The sequence below is a fragment of the Cavia porcellus genome, unplaced genomic scaffold (genome assembly GCF_034190915.1).
Source record: "Cavia porcellus strain 051 isolate PalLab524CR breed Dunkin Hartley unplaced genomic scaffold, mCavPor4.1 scaffold_14, whole genome shotgun sequence".
Classification (NCBI taxonomy): Eukaryota; Metazoa; Chordata; class Mammalia; order Rodentia; family Caviidae; genus Cavia; species Cavia porcellus.
The window spans coordinates 9,642,693-9,666,076 of record NW_026947497.1 but is presented as its reverse complement, the minus strand read 5'-3'; the positions used below and the strand labels follow the sequence as shown (position 1 = coordinate 9,666,076).

Sequence of the window (23,384 nt, the reverse complement as noted above, 5' to 3'; positions counted from 1 at the left end):
TTGTACAAAACAACTACCCAGCTCCATTTTTAATTTTTAATTAATGAATTATTTTTCTTTTCATTGAAAAAGTAATGTAGGACTTAGAGTCAAAGATGGAAGACATAAAAAAAAAGATGGTGCAATAAATTGGCAATTTCATGTACCCCACTGCTCCTGACTTTCAGAAATGATTGGTAAGATATAAAAACAGAACCTTTGCCTGGCATATTGGGGCTTTAAAAAAACATTAACGTCTCTGAGGAGTTGATAAACGCCTAGAGCAGAAGGCAAGAGCCGTGAATGCAGGCTTACCGAGCTCTGCTTTTGGAAAGAATTGGTTAGAAGCAGGTTCCTAGGGATGAGAACCAAATTTTACTTTGGAAATGTTTTTGAATTCCAACTCCTATTTCTGATTATTTTTTCATCACTTTTTGTTTTGATTTTGTGATGACTGCATCATTTTGAGTCTCTCAGTGTATGTGCTGAATGTTAATTTTCTACAGCTTTAAATTTTTTTCTCCAATTATTGCCATTTACTCCAACTGTGTTTGTATTTTTCTTAGAATTTCTGTTTCCTATTGCTTCTTTTCTTCTTATACCTCGTTGTCTTAAGAATCGAAGTAAGCCTGGACCTGGTGTGGGTTTCGTCTGATGTTAGACTTCAGGTGAGTTAGTGGGCTGATTTTCCGGAGAATTTTCTTTGGAGTGAGAAATCATAGTGAAAGCATTTTGTAGTAGGGTGTCAATACAGATTTTAATAGAGACTGAGTGAGAGGAGAGCAAGGTGACCTTTCAGATGCCAAAGACGACGAATGTCCTGAGGAGCATGAACATTCCATGCGACCCTCTAATTTCTGCCATGAGATCTGTTCGCCCTGGCAGGGAAACAGCCTCAGCTTCCTGCAGGGGAGAAGCTCGGGTTGCTTGTGTTGGGCAGGAGGGAAGGGCCACGTACTGGTTCCATGCCAGCTCGTTTCATGGGAAATCCCTTAACTAAGTCCTCTTATTAAACTGATAATCAGGACTAATATATTAGGACAGCGTTATCTCCCATCTCCCTCCAAATGATGAAAGGCTTCCCTGACTTAAGACAGAACGCTAAACTCTGCGCTGTCACAGGAGGATTGTTTAAGGACATTAACACAGAACATTTGGCGGTCTTTTTCCAAACTGTGTTTTCCATTATGTCACTGCAAATTCTTTGTATAAAACCTACCCTTCAGCCTTGCTGGCTGATGACTCACCCAGTGAGAAGAGCCACTCACGGCCCCTCAGCCTGTTCCTGGAAATCTGAGCCCACTGCCACTAACGGAAATTTACTCCATGCACGAAATTCTCCATTGACCAGGATGGTTGGATCACGCTTCTTTATGAAACTAACTGTATAATCATTAGAAAAATCAATCAGCTTTTCTGCTTTATCTTGATATTTCTGCCCAAAATAGAAAAGCTTGCCCAGAAAGTAGTAATTTTTAAAAACTTGTGAGAAACACTTGCACATGTGTGAAATTGAAGTCTTACCAAAAAAAAAAAAAAAAAAAAAAAGGCACCATCAGACTAAAATTCCATATTTGCTGTGAGGTTGAAAGAGAAAAGCAAGCTTGACTAATGTGCTTAACTGCGTGACAAGCAACAGGAGAGGCGTGGACGGCACTAAATTCGAGCTGGGAACAGTGTCTCTTTCTAGTGCCATTTGTCTTCATACCTAAGATCGTCTGTCGGCCACAGCGGTAAATGCCCGTGCTCCCACGAAAGCAATGTCAAAGCAAGGTATGTGGCAGGGAAAAAGAAAACCGGAGGAGTCATCCCAAGAAAACTGGAGGAGTCACCCCGATACTCACACAGTCCCTTCGAGAGGGCTTTTGACCTTCCCCACTCACTACAATTTGGACACTGTCTAGGCATATGCTGGAAATCTGGGTTCTGTGTACCTCAATATCCATCCCTACCGGACCAAAATGAAGGGGAACCTTCCAGGACGAAAGAGGGAAACCATCCCTTCTGCACCAGCAGCTAGTAAAGAGGGAAAGGTATTTCCACAATATCACATTGTACAAGGCTCAGCAGGGCACATTCTGTGGAAAGAAGCTGGGATCTGTCTTCACCACTTGCCAGTCAGATCTCGAGAAAATGAGGTAAACTCATTAAGCTTCAGTTTTCCCATCTGGAAAATGGGTTGGTGATTTCCTAATAAAATAGTATTGCAAATACTGCCACGGCTATATTACCAGACATACGTATACAGACATAGATACACAATATTACACATAGCACAGAGGTGAATCAACTCACTTTCCAGACAAAATCCATGTGTGAAGGAAAAGCATGTACAAAGCAAAACATCTAAAGGGAGAAACGATTGTGGTATACAATTGCTTTGCATGATCTCATGTGTCATAACTGGTGTAAGAATCTTGACTTCTGTATATATTTGAAAACAAAAATGGTAACATGAAGAAGAAGGGACACATAAAATGGGGCCTTCTTGCTATACTGCTCAATGTATCACCATGCTCACGGGTCCTGCTGACTAGTGGTCTTCTTTGGCTCATTGTGTGAAAAACAGACACACAAAATCTGTTTTAAAAAGCAGAGAATTAATCACAGTGCGGGGGCAGTAAATTTCGAAGCGCTAATGGGACTCACCGGCTTTCCATACTTGGAGGTCCTCTGCACGGTGGTGAACTGATGCACGGCGAAGCACACCAGGTACGTGCTCATGGGGACAGACTTCTGGAAAGTGGTTCGGACCCACCTGTCATCCAGTGTTTCACTGTGCTATGGAAAACACAAGGTGATCTTTATTTATCCGAAGATTCATCACTATGAGATAAATTCAGACCAAATTCCCTAGTGAGAACCCTTTTGTCAAATCTTACAAGCGGCCAGGGAGAGTGGCGCAGGTTTACAATCCTAGCGATCGGGAGCTGAAAGATCTTTACAAGTTCGAGACCAGCCTGGGCTACAAAGTGAGTGCGTGGCCAGTCTGGACTGCATAGGGAGATCTTGTCTCAAAAAGACAAAACAAACAAACAAATCTTAGAAGTACAGCTATGGTAATTTTCAAAATAATAAAGCAAATTTTATTTAATTTGCAGCTCTGTGAGTGATTGCTATATACTATCAGATTCTCAGGGAGAATAAAATTCTGAGTGCCACATCACCTGAACAGGAGTTTGCTCTGTCCAGTAAACAGACCATCCTGACTGTGATTATCCGGGGGGACTGTGACCCCTAAGTGAAGAATAAGCTAGTGCTCAGAGGGGACAAACTAAGACGCTGCTAACTTGGCTGTGTGCTCTGTGTTCAGTCGCTGTGTCAGAAATAATGGAACGCTGGCTGCTCTTTTCCACCTCTGCTGTGTACATCGGAGACCCAGCGTGGGGCTGCTGGAGTCATTACCTCGTGGCTGTGGACAGAGCTGAGGTTCCGTGGCTTTACCTGACCATAGGTCCTTCTGGTTTGGGGTCCTCCCTGCCAATCATCTCCTCACTCTTGAACCCTGGACACTTGCCCAATTCCAGCAGCCACTGTTTAAACACCTCCATGTCCCCTGGTGGCCACTAAGTGAGAAGCTTTCAAAAGAGACCAGGCAGAAAGGCTGGACTAAAATCCACACATAACTAATTGTGTGTGTGTGTGTGTGTGTGTGTGTGTGTGTGCGTGTGCGTGTGCGTGTGCGTGTGTGTGTGTGTGTGTGTGTGTGTGTCTGTGTGTATGCGCATATTTGAGTAAAAGTATCCGGGGTCCAGCAAAGTTACATTATTCTGCAATGGAAACCTAGCAGCATCAATTTTGATATCTCAACGACCCCGAATATTATCCTTCTTCTTATAGATTATCTGGACCAAGGAGAAAGTAAAGAAGTATAAATCTGTGAACTGCAGAGGTCATTTTAAGCAGAGGTGTGTTCTGTTTTTCCCCCTATTTTCATTTCTCTCAATCCTGCTGAGACTTTCTGGCAGCTCTGTGCCCTGGTCCCGTCCCCTGGGTCACATGAAGGACATCCTTTCCTCTTTCCCCACCAAGTCAATCACAGGATTGATTTGATCCTGTGGATCGGCTAGTGTGGATAGCCGATGAGAATTTACATTTTCACCCTCTTGCATTTTCTTTTTATTTCTGTTTGCTTTTTCAAGGAATCTGTTAGTATTAAAAGGGATAATTTCAGTGGCAATAACTGGATAGTGAATCCGAAAGTCAGGAGGGATGAGATCAGTTTCACCTAAGGATAAGCCTGACCTTTTTACATGTCAAATGCATAAATTATAGTAAACCTCTCCTTTGAAACAGTAACATTCTAGTTAACCACATCACCCATTACACATGAGGAACAGTCACAGAGGAAAGTCTAATGTTAATTAATAATTATACAGACAGAAATTAGTAGAGCCCGTTACTTATTTAACATTGGACAAACACTTCTTTCACCAGTAATTCTATAAGCACAGCTTTCCCTGGAGTTGGCTTCCACTGTGTTAAGTAATGATCTTTAAATAGAACTTTATCTATTTAAAAACTTAGGTTTATATTTTGCTAGAGAGTAACTAGTGAATAGGCACTGGGACATGCTGTCTATATGTCCATTTGTTTTGCATTAATTTACCATGATGAGTAAAAGTTCCAGCCAACGTAGAGGGTGTGACTTAAAAGCATGGTGAAAGCTTACACTTTAAAAACACACTCCAATACGACACACGTTGCTGTGAATTCCCTTCAAAATCTTCCCCATCACTCTGAGCACGTTTATGCCTTAGTTCTCGCCACTTTCTGCAGCTCTGGGGTCCCCTGTCACCAGGGTCTTTAGCTGCTCTGTGCAGGCTGCCTCCATGTTCTGAGTCTATGCTCAAATCTTACTTTCCGTGGTTATTTTGACTTTGGGGAAAACCAGAAGCGACATGGTATCAGGTCCACTGGACAGGTAGATGAGGACACACGGCAATGTTTTTTTTTTTTTTTTTTTTTGTCTTTTTCCTTTTTATCGGTACCGGGGATTGAACTCACAACTGCCTGCTTGCAAGGCAGGCGCTTATGCCGCTGAGCTAAATCCCCAGTCCTGACAGCAATGTTTTTATGAGGCTGCCCTTCCCTCGATGATTCTCAGAAGCAGCATTCATCATATTTTGATCATACTTTGTAAAAGCACTCACAAAAGAGGATTTTCAGAACTGTTTTTATGAAATGTCGAGAATAGCGGGACAGGAGTCTTCTGAAGGGGATTGATAGCAATGTCCTTTACTGTAATAATTTTTAAAATTTAATATTCACTATTTGTTTTGATCACCCATTGTATGTCTACTGGATTGTCTCTTGCTTACAATCTGCAAAGTGATTTTATTGCTGGACTGAGATACCTTCTAAAAGTCAAAGAAAAAAAGCTGCAAAACAACACTCTCAATCTTGTAAATCAACAATAGTGCACGTGTAGTTTTAGAATTCAATGTGTCTTCTCCTCCATCACAAATCAGGTCACTTAGCTGGTGCTGTGGCCAGACATGAATGAAGCACTCAGAATCACTCACCTCCACGGGCATGTTTGAAAGTGCATGATATTCCTTGGGGTGGACGATAGATATTGTGTAAGTTGCCTTTTTGTTGGGCTCATCAAAGCAAGGGAAGGATTTCCTGGCATCGGTTGGTTCATGATCAGTGGCTGCGATGCTCCTGAGAAACAAACACAGACTCATGCACAGGGCTTCTACCCACGGCCCCTTGGGTCCTCACCCCACAGCAAACAGTGGACTAACTGTGGCACTGTAACTATTATGTCCCTTAACTCGAGCTTTCATCTAGAGCTGGCAAAGACTGTCCTGAAACTTTAAGGTTAATAAAGAAAAGAAAATCTGGAGATGGACTGTTTCCAATATTGGATATTTTGATGCCATAACGGAAAATCTGTTAAATGAGCAAAAATAAACCCAGTTGTGAGCTCTGACTGCACCCAAAGCCACTGAGCAGCAAGGAGCCAAACACAAAGCCAAGCTCCAAGATTCACCTCTAATGAGGGTAGGGAGCCACTGTGTCCCATCCCAGACCACAGGAGTATCCGCCAGCATCCCCAGCTCCTGTCCCTAATGGCACATGCTTTCTTATTTAGGTGTCTCTGAGGACAGAACCCTGGTTTCATTTCCGTGGGGAGAAGGGCTGAGTAATCTCCAGGTAAAGTGAACTTGGGCTTCGTGTGAAGCCCGCCCTGCAGGGCTGGGGTGCAGCTCAGTTGGGGGGGGACAACAAACTTAGCATGTGCAAGGCCCTGGCTTCAATCTCCAGCATCGAAATAATTGTTTTAATTAAACAGCAGCATTAAATTCGACTCTAACTAGGCTTTGCAACAACATTAATATTTAATATTTCTACAATTTCAAAGTGAAAACACTATTTTCTGAATCATTTGCTCAAAAAAGTCAATAAACACACTTTTTTTGTTTGCTCTTTTTTTTTTTTTAACTTGTTATCGGTACCGGGGCTAAACACACTTTTTACATGTAAGCATATTATAGTAAAACAGCAGTGTTATATTTGCTCATTGGAAAAGAGAGATAAAAGTTTAAAAAAGGAAAAGTAGAGAAATGTTGATTTATATTCATCAATAATTCATATAAGGAAAATATTTCATCTTTGAAATTCTCCAGCACTAAGCATATCACAAAGAATACCAAGCTCAATTATTAGATCATCTATCCATCCCACAAACAGGGAGCCCCATCCTCACACACATGCATACACACATGTACACGCATGCACACACATGTCCAAACATGCACATATACACATGTACACACATGCATGTACACACTCTGATAGACATTATTCTAAATACTGAGGGAACAATGAAGACTGCATCTCATGAGACAACCAGTAACAGACAAGGAAGCTGGAGCATGACGAGAGCTTTACAAAAAGTCAAATAGAGGGTGTGACAGAGGTGGACCCAGGAGAAGGGCTAAGCAAGGTGACGGCCCCTTCCCCTTGCAAGGCAGGGCTTGGAACAGATGATGTCACGCTGAGGTCAGGGTGTGGCAAAAAGCCACGCAGGTAGAAATCTGGGGTTGGTTGTCCTCAAGGGGGGACAGTGGGTGGCGAGCTCTTCGGTAAGGAAGAGCCAGGGATACAGCTGAGGAGTGCGAAGATGCCCAGGGCGAGGACCCCACAGAGCAAGGGGACCAGGACAAGATAGGCTCGGACACTTTGCCCAGGCTGGCCAGGTAATGTGGGCCTGGGAGGAGTCTGCAATTGATTTGGGTTTGAGGATTTGTTATAGACTCTGATTTGTCAAAAAAGGATGTGCCATAAGTCAGGATCCACCTACAAGAAACAATAATAACTTTTGGTTCTTTTTTTTCCAGAAATCTTCTAGATATAACAAATTACTTGTTAAAAACTTGGTCAAGACAACAAATCCATGTAAAATAAGTAAAACCAGAAAAGTAGCTGTCTTTTAAGTAAGTGTTGACTGGAGAAGGGGAAGTTCTGGAATGAGGACGGGAGGACACGGCATCTGTGGGATCTCCGCGCTGTGCCCATCACGGCGTCCAGGCGTGTGAATTTCACCTCACTGCATGTAAATATCGACCTTTGTGAATAAGCACCAGAGCCAGGAAATCCTGTTTGCAGTGGCTCTGTGTTAGCCACGTGGAAACAACTCTCCCTGTGTTCTAAGCCGGCAAATGAACAAATGGAGTGGAAGACAGCACAGGGGGGAGCATAACACGGTGGGATTTCCCGGGTGGACACAGCAGACTTCTGTGTGCAGAGGACGGCAGAGAGGATCCTTGCGGCACCAAACGGTAGTGCAGGTCTCAGTGAATTCAATGATTTTTAAGAAAGATGTGGGCCTACAGACGGGCACACAGAGAGACACATATTTCCTGTTCTTGTCTGGAGAGCAGCACTAGAGGCAGAAAAGCGGCTTGTAGTCAGGAGCACAGTTAATTCCCAGAAGGTGATTTTGAGATACTATTTTCCCCTGAAGGAAACCAGGACTCTGGAAAAATGGCTCATTTTAGCTCTGGGTCAAGAAAGTCCAAGATGACCCCAGGACAGTGTTTTCTGCCCAAAAAAGGAATTACGTGAAGGACCATGGGAAGAGGTCAAAAAGACCCAGGGGAACCAGGATCACCACTGACCAAACCTGGGGGAGCTGAACCATCGCATCAAGCACGGAATTGTAGACGTTAAACAAGCATACGAACCCATGGGCCCTTGCTCTGATTTGTTAAATGAATAAATAAATAGAAGAGGGAGAAAGTTCCTCCTTAAGTAGGAAACAGACAGTAATTTTCGGAGATACAGATTTAGAAAACCATCAGTGGATGCCTAAACCGGAAGTAGGGTAGTTGGATGAGGATAGAATATTTGTACATTTTCAAAGAACTTCCAGATAATTACTTATAAAAAGAAAACAAGAGAAACTTTATAAAAAGAAACAAGAAAAACTTTAAACAAGAGAAACCTATTGCATCCTGCAAGTGATTAAAGGAAGCATGTCTAGTAATCATACAAACCAAGAATACACATTTCCTGATGTCATTTCCGGAGAGCAACACAGCATCACACCTGTGAGATTCCTGTCATGGATTCTTAACTCTCATTTTCAAATCATTAAGTTTAGACAAACTAAAATTGGGGGACATTTTAAAAACAGCTAGCCTGCACTCATCAAATATCAACACTGCAAGCATGGAGTGCATGCCTAGGACGCCAGCCCTTGGGAGGCTGAGGCAGGAGGATGGCCTGGGTTCAAGGCCAGCCTGGGTTCAAGGTCAGCTCAAGGCCAGGCAGAACTGCATAGCAAGACCTTGGCTCAAGAAACAAAATAAGCTAAAGGCTGTTCAAGTTTAATTGAGTATAAATGAGCCAGGTACTAAATGCAATGCATGATTCCAAAATGGATACAGGACTAAGAAAAGTTTGTAGCACATTATTAGATGAATCAGTGACATGTGGTTATGGACATAACCATATTTGGTCATATACATAACTGATACAAACATGGTTATATACATAATTGTTATAAATGTTAAATTTCTTGATTTTAATAACTGCACTGTGGCTTTGTTAGAAAATGGCCCTGTGCACCTCACCTCTCTGACTTTTGGCTAAAATAAAGGGAAGGAGAGAGAGAGAAAGGATGGAGGGAAGAGGTAGGGAGAGAAAAAAGAAAAGCAAACATACCAAGTGATTGATGAATCTGGGCAAATTATCTCTAGAAGCCTCAAACACTCTTCTTCTGAGTTTTTTGTAAATTGGAAGCTATCTCACAAAAAGAGAAGCCCCTGCAGAGCACACTCTGGAGTAGAATAATCCCGGTTCATAGCTGGCTTAACAGCCCAGCACGGCAAAGTGCCTGGGGCCTCACAGGCCCCCATCGCTGCAGACACACAGCACTCCTGGGCTGCACGGTCCCAGGCACCCGCCAAGCTCCAGCGTGCTTTCCCTCACCATCCCTCTGGCTTCTGAGGCAGAAGGAAGGGTGAGGCACTTCTAGGGGACCCTCACACCTCAGAAACAAGCCGCCAGCTCCTGAGGGTGTGAGGCGAGAGGGAGGAAACTGCAGAGTCCTCTTCCCAAGCAATGGCCGTCACACAGACTGCTAACCACAGTCTCTTTCTCTCTCCCAGATGCTGCAACACACGCCCTAAGGCCCCAGGAGAGAGGGCTTTTCGGTGGTTTTCTGTTCTCTCTTTAACAGAGGCTCTGCTCAGCTGTGGACTAACATTGCCCTCCTGAATCAGAGGGCACCGAGCTGTCCACAGGCACAGAGGGTCCTGCTGGGATGCTGCCATGTGGCACCCTGGGCTGTATGGGTGGTCGTCACAGCAAATATCAACCACAGCAGGTCCAGCCCACTGACACAGGGGTGGGTAAAGTGGCCCACGTGGCAGAATGTATGTCCTTTTCTTTGTGGAAGTCCTGTGATTTTAGAGGAAAGCTCTCTCCTGAGAACAAAAATGCTGACACTCTAATCCTACTGTGTGGTCCCTCAAATGGGATCTGGAGCAAATCAGGAAGCTTCTCTGGGCGTCACTAGGTTTGTCCGGGGGGCAGGCCAGGAGGGTGGAACAGGCAGATCTCATTGGTATATTTGAGAGTCCCTTGAAATTGACATAAGGCGGGAGACACTTTGTGCTATTTCCTATAAACCTAGAAGCCTCAGTATGTTTTTCCACACAGCCTACAGTATTTAGAATTCACTCATTTGTCTACAAGATACAATGGAACAAAATTACTTTGTACGCAAATACTCTAGGGACTAGAACCACCGTTTAGGGTGCCAAGCTGGTATTTTTCTCAAGGACTCCTGGTAACTCCCAAGCCTATGTTTCTGCATGTCAAGCTCTGCCAAGAGTAAGCTATTGTGAGTTTCTATAAATTATAAAGTTTTGAATTATTCATCAACATTTGTAAATTGTTATAAATAGATATAAATTGTCACTTATAAATGTTTCAAATGATTATGCAAACTGGAAAACAAGGTAAAAATGGGCATTATGGAACAACTTTAGATCACAGTTTCTTTGGAGAGGTTTTATTCAGTGATGCAAGTTTCCTCTTTTTAAAATCTGATGTCTTGTGTGATAAATTAACAGGAAGAGCCTGACAGAATAGCAGAAAGCTTTCTGAAGTGGCCTGTGGGTGCCCCGGACAAGGATGCTGGCCAGGTGGGGTGGATGAACCCTTTCTATGAGGTGTCTTCCTGCCGTGTTGACAAGGCCCTCATAAGCCTGGCGAGTAAAACCCTCAGCTCACCAAAGGCCACCATCCTTGTCACTTGTCAGAGTGCAAGTGGCCAAGGCAACCTTAGAGCAAGCTGAGGGGGAGGCGGTGAGGTCACAAGACATAGCCCAGTTCACTCTGAATCAAAGCAAAAACAACCAAGAACAACTACCTGAATGCCCAATAAATCATACAGTACATTTCTGCCAATGAAGATGCCCAGGCTAAGTTCTTCTAAACCCACTCTTCTTCTCCAATTCCAATACCACTCAAGGACAGGACTATCAGGTCATATCCTGAGGTCACTCCACACCCCTACCCCATAATCTACACTCAGTAGTCCAAGCTTAACCATGTTTCCTCCGTACGCCTCCCTCTGCACCCTCTTTTCCCTGTCCTGGCCTCGCTGCCCTATCTGTTGGTCCGAATCTCTGTCCTGGATCCTCGTAGGTCTCTGGTGTACCCCAGTGCTGACTGACCCCTTTCCTCCACCATCCACCTGCAAAGAGCCACTCATCAATTCTTTTCCCATGGTGTCCATCACAGCCAAACTCCCTTCTCTTTCTGGAGTGGCTTTTAGAGTTACCCTCGCTTGCCTCTTTGTCTAAGGGACTGCAGCCTGATTTTCTTTTCCTAAGTATGATTTTTTGAATTGGCACTTTACCTTTCTGTCTACATTTACCTTCGATTTGCCTTTGCCTATTGAAATCCTAGCAAATTATTAAAATTGAGCTTTGATCTTACCAGGGCTGTAAAGAACATTTTAAAAAGTCGACCTAGAGGTGATCTGTCTTTTTCTTAAATTCTTCTACTTCCTGTCAATTCCAATGATTCTCAGTCATTAAACTCTGAAAAGTGCATTCCAAAGTCAAAAAAAGATTTGACACAGTGCTGCTCCTTCCCATGAGATGGAGGAAGAGGAACAGAGGGTAATTTTCCACTCTGACTGAGTGAGAGTGAGAGGGTGACATCCCAGGAGAAAGCTGAAATTGTCTGTGAGTCGTGGTGATGCAGGACATCCTTCCTGTGCTAGAGAATGCCTGTCACATGGGTGCCATGAGAAATATTTCTGTACAGTCACCAGGTTATTTGAGTGTTCCCTGGGTGCTAGGTCAGGAGCAACACAGTTCTCTACTCGGGAACCACACAGAAGAGGTCCCCAAGTCACAGGCAGGGGAGATATTACATCCTTGGTCAGTTTGTTAAAGACTCACAGTGAGCGTTATCAGATAGATTAATGAAAAGATAACACTTTCAAAATTAAAAAAAAGGAAAATCAAAATGTGCATTTAGTATTATGGCCCAAATTAACGTGGACACTGATGCCTTTCTTGCTACTTCTTGGGGGAGGATTTAGGTGTCACCCGCCACACAGCCAGATCCCAACACACTATGAGAAATGCTGGGCCAGTCACTCAGGCCTTTGGCTAAGATAGAGTAAAATGAAATGAAATGGGGACCTCTGGGAACAGAGAATGGACATGCTGGAGATGTGGGTGGGTCGGGAGCTTTGGGGGAGAGAACAGCTGAACTTCGTGCTTAACCCAAAAGAGGCAGAGGAGCGCGCAAGGACACAGCCCAAGGCCCAGTTCTCGGTGGCATTGCTCAGTGGAGAGAGCAGGGGGAGGAGGGTCCCCATAGACAGGAGACTCAACGTTTCTCAGCTGTCCTCCTTCGGGTTGGTCCCAGCAAGCCAGTGTGGGCACGATCCACTTCCCACTCCCCTCTCACTTTGCGGAGAAAGCTTGTGGGGTTGTTGCCTCCTCTTTGTGAAACTCAAGTCCTGTTTGTGTTCATGGTAATCAAGTGGTTTGGGCTCCTACCAAGAGCAACCTCCAGTGGCTTGGGGTACGCTGGAGCACTCTGGTGGTTAATGTGCTTTGTGGTCATTGCATAATATCCCAAAGTACTGAAACTCGACCCCAGAATTAAATTTTATATTCATTCTGCATGAACTCAGTATTCTCTCCCTTGTACATTGCAGAGCTATTTGCAACAGCTAAGAAATGGAGACAACCAGAGCATCCACCGCTGATGAATGGATGAAGGGGAAAAGTGACGTTTAGACAATGGAATACCGCCAAGCTGCAAAAAGATGAAACTTCGTTATCTGCAGCTAGAGGAGCACAACTGGAAGACATTAGGTTAATAATGAAATGAACCAGGTGCTGAAAGATAAGCGCTGGGTCAGCTCACTCACCTGAGGCAGCAGCATTGATCTCATGGAACTCAGAGTACAGCGATAGTCAGCAGAAGCCAGAGAGAAGTCAGGAAAGACGGATCGAAGGGCACTGATTCACAGGTGCTGCAGTATGGGAGGGTGACTGTATGTAATGCTAACGAGCCCCATATTTCAGAAAGCTGCTGGGAAGAATTTTGAAACTTTTCACTACCTTGAAATGATAAATGTTTGAGGAGCTGTAGATATCACTCACCCTGAATGACACACTATGTATTCAAGCACAACTGTTACATGCCGAAGACATAAGAAAATCTATCTTGACTGCCTATTTAAAATGCACTAGAACAGTGGTACTTAAAACTGTATCCTATATATAGGTGGGGTGGCGCATGGCTATAATTCCAGCGTTTGGGAGCTGAAGCAGGAGGATCACAAGTTCAAGATCAGCCTGGGCTACATAGCAAGTTCCAGGTCGTCTTCTACTGAACAGGGAAAGCCTGTCTCAGTAAATAATAGGTAAATAAGTGAATGAATGAATGAATGAATGAATATCTATGACTGTCATATGCAGTGATGCTCTCTACCAGTCTTGCTGGTTTGCCAGCTGAAAACCAAGCCCACTGAGGATCAGAGTGGTCGCTGTCCCATTTATATATTATGGTAAAGTTAACCGGTAAGAAAAAATAATCCAGGGTCAGATTGATTATCATATATTTAGATACATAAGGCTTTTTAAAAACCCTGCAAACTATGTAACAAATTTATTAACAGAAACTTGTTCCATATTTTGGGGCCTTTCATGTAGTGTATACATTTTTATTCACTTTATTAATTTTTTCATGGCTTTTAAAATTTTACTGATAATTTTAAAGTGTTGACATGTGTTCACACTGATGAATATTTTAGTCTACTCTAGGTGTCATTGCTAAGAACCTTATGCCTTTGTCTCTATGAAGTTGGCAAGCACTTTAAAAACATCATTATACTTTTTTAAAAACTTGCAGAAATAGATATTTTCATACATTGTTAGTGCAATTCAGGGCATAAATTTTGAAAGCCACTTTAGAGACATACACACAAACGTGTCCTTGCAACTCATGTTGTAAATGTCCGTACATTTGCAAGTGCATGAACATGTGTAAATGCATCCATACATTTGTGGTTTAGGTGAATGTTGCAGGAATTATTAAGTATTAAATATTAAAAATTTAATAGAATGTTCATTGTGTTGAGTAGAAGCAGCATTTATCTTTAAGTCTAATGATTATACTCAATTGATTTAATTACATTAGACTTATATATGGCCTATAAAGTTACTCATAAAATCATTTTTAATAAATAGCAAATGGTATCAGTTGAAATATTGATGTCATTTTGAAAAAGTGTATTAATACCACACAATATAACATCATTTACCTGTGCTGGAAAAAATACAGAAAATGTGCGCTGCCTAAATATCAGCAGTGTGGCCACTGTGTGTACTTAAAGAATGAATTTATGGAAGGATGTTTATTTTTTCTTACAGTCTTCTCTACCTTCCACACTCTCTACAGTGAATGTATATTATTTATGTAATGATAAACAAAGGAAGTTACAAGTTTCCTGATATATTTGTCCCCTTTGACCCAGCAGTTCTATTTTGGGGGTAATATTCTATCTAACAAAATAAACATATAAAGATGAATTTCCAGCTGTGTTGTTCTCTGACTTGTTCATAATAATCAAATACTAGAAGCAACTCAAATGGCCAACAATAGGGAACTGAGCTAAATTTTTCAGTGCATTCATATGGTGGACTATTGTATAAGTTTTAAAATCAGCTTCCTGCAAATATTTAAGAATAAGAAATGCTTATAATGTATTAGGTTTAAAAAGACAAAAAGATAGCTAGACAGTTCAATTACAAATTTGATTGCCTAGAAAAATATTAGATTGTATATTAACGAGTTAACACAGATTACCACTGAGTGTTAAAATTACTTGTAGAGGTCTTCTGAGTTCCTTCTCAATAATTTTCTGTGCCTTTTATAGTGTAACTTTTATAGATAGGAAAACGCAAACAGTAAATAAGCTTTTTGTTACTAGAAGCATTAAGATACAAGATCTATATGATCATGGTCCCTCCAAATTTTAGGGTTATTTTAACTAATTAGTCTACTTATTTAGTTTTGCAGTCCAAGGATTGAACTTCAAACTGAGCTACATCCCAGCCCTCTTCAAATTCTTTTATTTTGCAATAGCATCTTGCTAAGATGCTTTCTTCCCCAGGCCAGGCTTAAACTTGCATTCCTCCTGCTTCAGCCTCAGACAGTGCTGGGATTCAAATATTTTCTCCAATGCCAGCCTCACTCAGTGGTCTGTGCCCCACACCGTTAGCCAGGGTTAAGGAAATGTTTCCTCTTCAATCCCTGAACCGCTCTAACAGAGCAGAAAGACCTTCGGCCTAAGTCTTGCTTTGCTTCGCAGGGCATTTCCAAGGACAGCAGAGAGGCCTCTTTGGAGGCCGCCCGACCCGGACCGGTTCCGAGCCCGGACTGAGCTTTCTCAGCCAGCTACCCTGCAGGACCTGAGGGCCGGTGGCCCCGTGTCCCTGTCCTGCACCCTTCCTCCCCGGGCGGGCACCGGGGCACCGCATCCCCTGGACCAAGCTATATGGATGCAAAGAGAGCCTATCAACCCTAACAGAGCCCAGAGGAGGGCGGTGCAGGCACCAGCTGAGCACTGCGTGTGTGGATGCCTCTGCGCTGAGGACCGAAGCAAGGAACAGCACTGTGCGCCTGGAGGACAGAGGCGAAGGACAGCACTGGCGCACCCAGAAGGACCTAGGCGAGGGCCACAGCACTCGCGCGCCTAGAGGAGGCGGAAGGCTCGGCAGGGCTGCTGCGCGATTCCTTAAGGGCCCCGGCCCGCGATGGAGCCCACTTCCCCGGCCCCGGCCCGCTTCGCGCCGCGGGACTCGGTGCTTCCTTAAAGCCCAGCGGCGGCGCAGACAGCCCACCTCCCCGCCAGACAGACGTGAGCATTTTTGCCGACCTAGTGTCATTCTTCCCACGTCCCTCTTCTCCCCTGAAATGAAAAACAGACCTGGCGCTCACAGACGGCCCTGGCATTTGCTGACTGTATGCTGGATCGCCGAGATCGCTGGGTTTACAATCCCCACCGCCGGGTAACCCGCGAGGACCGAGTCAGACCTCCGCGCGCACACAGCAGTTACACCCGCGGTGCAAACAGCAGCAGAGGCTGCGGCGTCCGGTGCCCTCTGAGGCCACGAGAGCTTGATGGTGGCCTTTTGCGCTCCCATGCGTGTCCTGGCCTGGCCCACTTTCCAGGGTGTTTGTTTGTTTGTTTGTTTGTTTGTTTTTAACTGACAGCTTTGAAAACACATCAGAACTGAAACAGGCAGGACAGACAGAGCTCAGAGGGACAGTGCGGAGGAGGAGGAGGAGTAAGGAGGAGGAGGAGGAGGAGGCGGAGGAGTGCGCGGTCCTTACTTGACTTGACCGTCCTCGACGTAGGTGGTGCGGTAGAAGCCCACGAGCGAGCCGTCCAGCCGGCCCGCGAACTCCAGGCGCAGGCGGTAGAGCCCGTTGCCCTGAGTGGCCGGCAGCTGCTCCGCGGTCTGCAGCACCAAGAACTCTTGCGCCTTGTACTCGAAGCAGCGCGAGACCCGCACCTGCGCGCCCGCGGGCGTGTACAGCTGGGGCACGCGCGTGACCTTCGTGTCACGCACGTGCAGCCACAAGTAGCTCCTGGGCTCCTGCAGGCGCAGCGTGATGGTCACGTTGCCGGTGTAGGTGTCCTGCTCCAGCTCGGGCTGCAGCTCCAGGTCGTAGTGCTCCGGCACCACCGAGTCCGGCAGCCTGAAGTTCGTCCACGGCCCGCTCGCGTCCTCGCTGGCCGGGCAGGCGCTCTGGTCCTGCGGCGGGGCCGCCGTCGAGTGCGGGGGGCCCGGGACGGTGGTGGACACGTCCGGGCACGAGCGGGTCAGGCCCACCGACAGTCCCACGATGAGCCCCACGGCCACCACCACGGCGCAGATGAGGGCCGCGTGCCAGCCGCGGATGCAGTACCTCCGGGAGTCCTCCTTGTCCGCGAAGTTCATCGTGGCGGCTGCGGCCCCAAGTGATGCGTGGAAGAGCGCGCTCCGGAGCCAAGATGAGCGGGGTCAGCTGACTTCCTCCCCAAAGCTGGAAGGGATGCCCTGGCCGGCAGCCCTCCGCTTCGCGTTCCCGTCCACGTCCGCGTCCACTCGTCCGGGGCCCGCGGCGGGGACAGCGCGGCGGCGGGCGCGGGGCAGCGGAGGGGCGGGCGCAGGAGCGGCCCTAATAAACCGCGCGCCCCGCCCGCCCCCGCCCCGGGCGGGTTAAATATAAAACAGGCCCTGCTTATCGGCCAAAGGGAGGGGGAGGGCTTTTTTCTTTTTTCTTTTTTTTTGCCAAAGCTCTGTCAGCAGTTTTCAGCGTGAAAGCCTTTGGCAGAGGGATGTGCTTACAGAGGGAGATGCAGCCTTTGCTGCTTGGCCTCGCTGCTCCCCGCCGGGCTGACCTTGGCTGCACCTGGACCACGGCTTCTTCAACGACTCTGCCTCATCAGATCCCCGCCCAGGGAAGCTGAGCCTGTCCCTTCTTTGTCCCCATGGGATGTACACAGGCCATCTCCCAGGGCTGGTGCTGGGACAGGTCACTTGGGTGTGCAGGAAACGCTGGCTGGCAGGAGTGGTGGTTAGTAAAGCAGAACCAGGATGACCCCAGAGAGGCTCAGAGGATGCTGGATAAAAGAGGGGAGCACAAAGAAATCGGGGAGAGGCAGATTGAGATGAGGGGGCGGCCTGCGTGTCTCTGGAGTTGGTCGCCAGGTAGGCCTGACTTCTGCAGACTTCAATGCAGTCATTTCCAAGGGTGATCACGAAACACGATGTTGACTTAACTTTTAAAATACATTCACGCTCACGTCTAACATGCTTATCTTGGTGTCCTTCCTGCCTGTGGAAGCTCTCTTTGGTCAGCGCGATCAAAACCACAGTGAATGCTGCTTCCGGTGCCATCTGCTGCAGGTGAGTCCCAGTGGACAGGGCGCTGCGCGCTCCTCTCCTTATTCTCGACATCTGGTGCTGTGACCAAGGAAGGGGGACGTTTAGGGTCAACTCAGGACGTCACTGAGGAGGCAACAACAACACAGCTAAAGGTGCAGGAAAGGGACTCCCAGCACTGCTGCAGAAAATGGCACGCTGGCCGGATGGGCGTGTTCAAAGAAAGGGGAAATATTTTGGGGGAGATTCGTGACAATGTTTTCTTACTATAATAATGTTTAGAATTTAGACATTCCCTGTAGTTTGGGACCACGCTTCATACGTTTGGAGCAGACTCCAGGTGCAAAAATTGGCTTGCTGAGATGAGATTTCCATGATCAGGCAAAATCTTGTGCATCTAAATAAACAGAAATGTGGGGGTGTCACAGCAACCTCTGTATTTAGGAGTAACTTGGACCCCATAAGGCTCCACAGCATCGCTGAGAGTGACAAGACAAAATAATTACAAAGGTCCTGAGGTGTTTGGGCGTCAAGCATCATCCAAAGGACTTCCCAGAAGTTGTCCAAATCTTCTCCACTCTCAGATCTGTATTGACACCCACTTCTGAGAGAAGAGTGACTTTGAAAGACGTTGTCACTGTTGACTGTCATATACCTGGTAAGTGACAGAGCTGAGGTTTGAACCCAGGTCCTGCGAGCCTGAAGACGACGTGTTTACTGATTACACCAGTGCTGTTCTCTAACTAGGAGGAATATTCAAGGGTTAAGTTGCTATGAAAAGTTAGCGTTTCTCAAAGTGCAGTCCATGGTTAGGAATAGACAGAGGAACAGAACAGGCAATTCTGGGTTAAAGACAAGATTTTGTTTACTGCTTCTTTTTTCAGAATGTCTGCGTGGTGACAGTGTGATCCTCCAGAGAGGAAAGGCTAGGAGTAATTTCCACACCAAGTGGAGAAAATTGCTTTGTTTTGTGAAATAGTTTTTGAGGGACTTATGTTCCATGGAGTATACTCTTGAGAAATGCTTCGTGAAACCATTCTCAATTACAGCAAAACAAAAACACAAAGACGACTTAAGGCAAAATAAGTCCATTGTATTGTTTTCTCACAAAATAATAGAGAAAGAAAATGGAGATAAAGTTTTCCAAAATTATGATCCCATCTTGTATTTATTAATTGCACACTCTGAAGCAATTATAAACTCTTTCAGACCACAGCGTGCTTCAATTCTGCCAACTGACCTTCTGAATTTCAACTCAAAACACTGCTTTTGTTAAGAGTGTCCAACATTTCACTGAGTGTTTGATGGTCAGATATTTTGATGCCTGTCTCAAAAACAAAAGACAAAATGTGGATCAAATTTACCTCACTATAATGAAAGGAAAAATGGAAAGGAAGCCATTTGGGAGAATATACATAAAATTATGTTAAGCTCAACACATTTTAAAAAAAACCTCAGATGAGCAAGCCTATGTGAACTAACTTGAAATCCACCTGGCCTAGAGAGGCAGGAGAGTCACCACCAGACCTTCTGCCTGGACTGAGGGGGAATATACTAGACCTTTGGGATGGAGGACACTGAGGAGGACTGGAATGCCGTACAGGCTCTCCTACCGTCCCTGAAATTCCACCTTAAGTCGTTATTTAAGTGCACTTTTTTTTTTTGCTAGAAGAATAAATAAATGCAGATGGCGAAATGTGTGTACAAATTTTGAGTGAAATGCTCATATCTTAGCACCAAACCCTAAAGCCAACTGTATCCAGTAAAGGTCACCGCACGTTCTCAGGACAGTGTGTCAGGGTGACCTAATGGACAGAGACAAAGCACACAGCCCAGGAGCAGGGAAGCAGGGCCAGCACATGCACTCTCCACATCTGGGGTCACATGCTAGGACTGACTAAACACGAGCCTCGAGTTTTCACCACGTGACACTGAAAGACGCAGTCTGTGGCAAAAGGCTTTGGCCCTGATGATCGAGAGCCCACCGAGGCTGCCCCTTAGGAGAAGAGGAGAGATGAGCAGGGGTTCTGATCCTGCATGCAGAACGATGGAGCACACAAGTGGCCCCAGATCAAATGGTTTGCATTGGATAATCTTCAACTGAAAGGCTACTCCCCCCGGTTGGTGCTGGACAGTAGAGTGAACAAAGGGCCACTTACCGCCCACCCTGGAACAGCGGCAGTGAGCTGCCATCTCCAGACCTAGACTGCACCTCCCCTGGCTTTCACATAAGTTATGGTTCCCTGTTGCAAGTACGAAGTCCAGTATCTGTTTCCCCTTTGACACACAATAAATGTGTCCTGATTATTTATTGAATAACCAATGCATAAGGAACAAGGAAGGGAAAGAACACCATGAATCCAGAACGGGGAGTCATGATATGACATGCCAGGAATGTTGAGGGAAAATAAAATCAGATCAAATTCCAAGAAAGATGGGAAAGATACCAGCAGAGGCAGGGAGCTAGAAACTGTGTCTGGTCTTGAGCCTCGTGGCAGGCAGACTGAAGCAAGAGCTCACCCCAACACTGAAGACCCACATTGCACCCCCTTTGGCCCTTGGGCTCCCATTTTAAGCCCTTTTGTTATGTCCACGAATGAAAGATTCCTCAGAGGCTACAGAGCCTTCTGGGTCCCTTGGGTGCTAGTGGTGCACCTGGGTACTAGGACTAGTTCCAAAAATGTGCCCAGCTCTTTTTTTTTTTTTTTTTATTTAAGAGGAAAAAGAGAAAAACACAAAACAAACCAAAGCGGTGTAAGGGTACACGTAATACAGAACTACAAAAAAACAAAACAAAACAAAAAAAACAAAACAAACAAACAAAAAAAACATAACAGTAAGAAATCATCTGTTAGTATATTACATATTATCATCTTGAAAATAGTTCCTCAAATCACAGTATCAAAGAATACAAGGTGGACATTCAAACAGGTAGACTGCAAACAGCTGTGTTCAATGATCCAAAAACATTGATAAAGTCAGCTATTTAACACCCCTAAACACACTTGCTGTTATATCCGTTAGAGCTCTTTTTCTTTTTTTTTTTTTCCCTCTCTTTTTTACAACAAAATTCACGCACTTTGGATTTCATTACTCCTTAGTGCTTATTACTTTCTTTGGCGGGGGGGGGGGGGGGAAGAATACAGTCAAATATGGCAAAACAAAGCTGTCAGTCAATACCAAGGATAGACATAGCACATGATGTAGAACAGAGTACAAGTTTATCAACAATGGTTATCAACGTTGTCCCTTGTTTCCTTAAAAAGAATTGTCTATCTCATTAGATATTATAAAGTTGGACAAAACAGTAGAGAACAAGACCAATAAAACTTAGGCATTGTAAACATTACAGGACTTCCAAAGAAGACAATAGTCAAACCAGAATGGGTATCTTAGTGAATCTTATTGTCTTCAAAGTAGTTGCCTATGTCTTCAAACTTGATACTACCATATAGAATGGAACAGAGTCTAATCAGTCAAAACAAGATCGTGGGAGTGCTACAGGACTTCAAAACAATAGGAAATCAAAAAGAGTTACTATTTATATATCCTAATTTTTTTGAATTTTTTCTTTAATTAAGACAAACATAAGAAATGACTAAATAATTTTTTTGAAACAACTAGGGGGAGATGGAGATAAAACAGGACATAACAATATAACAATAGAGGTCACAGCATGACTGTTTCAACAACCTAGTACTTCACCACCTTATAACCTGACTTAATAGTAGTTACCATAGTGTCTTTTTCCTTGATATATTTGGATAAAACTTCATATACTCTAGCTTCAAATATTTTCAAATCAAGAAGCCCAGAATAAAGCCTTTCTAATTAATGAGTGAAAACTTTATAAGGCTCCAAGGCCACCTAATGGGGAATCATGATTACCACATATTTTTATATATTTGAATCATTACTTACATTAGGGAAACTATTCAGTATTCACACATGCGAGATTGATTTATTTCACTTATGAGTATGGTCTCAAGCTGCGCCCATTTATTGATAAATATCTCAATGTGATCCTTCTTTATAGCTGAATAATACTCCATTGTATAGAAATACCACAACTTTTTTATCCATTCCTCAGTTGATGGACACTTGGGTTGTTTCCAAGATCTGGCGATTACAAATTGTGCTGCTATAAACATAGGTGCACATATATCACTGTGGTATGATGCTTTCAGTTCTTCTGGGAATATGCCTAGAAGTGGAATAGCTGGAATAAATGGGATTTCCAGTCCCAACTTTTTGAGAAATCTCCAGACAGATCTCCACAAAGGCTGTACCAGTCTACACTCCCACCAGCAGTGCAGGAGAGTTCCTTTTTCCCCACAGCCTCTCCAGCATTTGTTGTCGGTTTTCTTGATCCTGGCCATTCTTTCAGGAGTGAGATGGTATCTCAGTGTGGTTTTAATTTGCATTTCTCTAATGACCAATGATGATGAGCATTTTTTCATGTATTTATTTGCCATTTGCATTTCTTCATCTGAGAATTGCATATTCATCTCAGATGCCCATTTTTGGATTGGATCTTTGAATTTTGGAGGTCTGAGTTTCTTTAATTCTTTATATGTTTTAGACAAGAGGCCCTTGTCTGAGAGAGAGTTCACTAAAATCTTTTCCCAGTTTGTGGGTTTTCTTTTCACTATGCTGGAGATTTCTTTTGACATGCAGAAACTTTTTAATAAGAAGTGGTCCCAGTTATTGATTCTGGGAAGTATTTCCCGTGCGGTTTGAGTCCTGTTCATGAATTCTTTACCTACTCCTATGTCTCCAAGGTTTCTACCTAATTTGTCTTCCAATAGATTTAGTGTTTCTGTTTTAATATTCAGATCTTTGACCCATTTAGATTTTAATTTAGTACATGGTGATAGACATGGGTCTAGCTTTAGTTTTCGGCAAATGGAGAGCCAGTTTTTCCAGCACCATTTATTAAAGAGACTGTCGTTCTTCCAGTGAACCTGCTTGGCTCCTTTATCAAAGATAAGGTGGTTGAGTGTGTTTGTAGTTGTGGTTGTATCTTCTAATCTATTCCATTGATCTTCAGCTCTGTTTTGATTCCAATACCATGTTGATTTTACTACTGTTGCTTTGTAGTATAATTTCAAGTCAGGGATTGTGATGCCTCCTGCTTTGTCTTTGCTGCTTAGAATTGCCTTTGTGATTCTAGGTCTCTTCTGGTTCCAGATGAAATTTAGGAGTGATTTCTCTAGATCTATAAGGTATGTTGATGGAATTTCTATTGGGATTGCATTGAATCTGTATAACAGTTTTGGGAGAATGAATGTGCCCAGCTCTTGACACTGTGCTGTAACTATCTAGAGGTCCTGTACGGCCAGATGTTGCCTGATGTCTGGCTATGGATGTCAAGAAACGTTTTAAGAAGGAAAATATTCAGTGAGCCACATCTAAACACAGCTGAGATGAGAAAGAGGGGACAAGAAACAGGGACAAAAGGCAAAGGCAAGAGGC

The 23,384-nt window shown here is 44.4% G+C and overlaps 1 protein-coding gene across 1 annotated transcript in view; it reads right to left on the bottom strand.

Moving 5' to 3' along the window:
* The window catches only part of Enpep (glutamyl aminopeptidase), an 80,650-nt gene extending 63,456 nt beyond the window's left edge, over positions 1 to 17,194 (bottom strand). The window contains exons 1-3 of the mRNA XM_023564343.2: positions 16,372 to 17,194; positions 5,505 to 5,646; positions 2,629 to 2,760 (exon numbers count right to left, since the gene is read on the bottom strand). Coding sequence (XP_023420111.2) covers positions 2,629 to 2,760; positions 5,505 to 5,646; positions 16,372 to 16,982 — 885 coding nt within the window. The 5' untranslated portion in view covers positions 16,983 to 17,194. The remainder of the gene's footprint in view (positions 1 to 2,628; positions 2,761 to 5,504; positions 5,647 to 16,371) is intronic.
* Between the last annotated feature and the right edge of the window lie 6,190 nt (positions 17,195 to 23,384).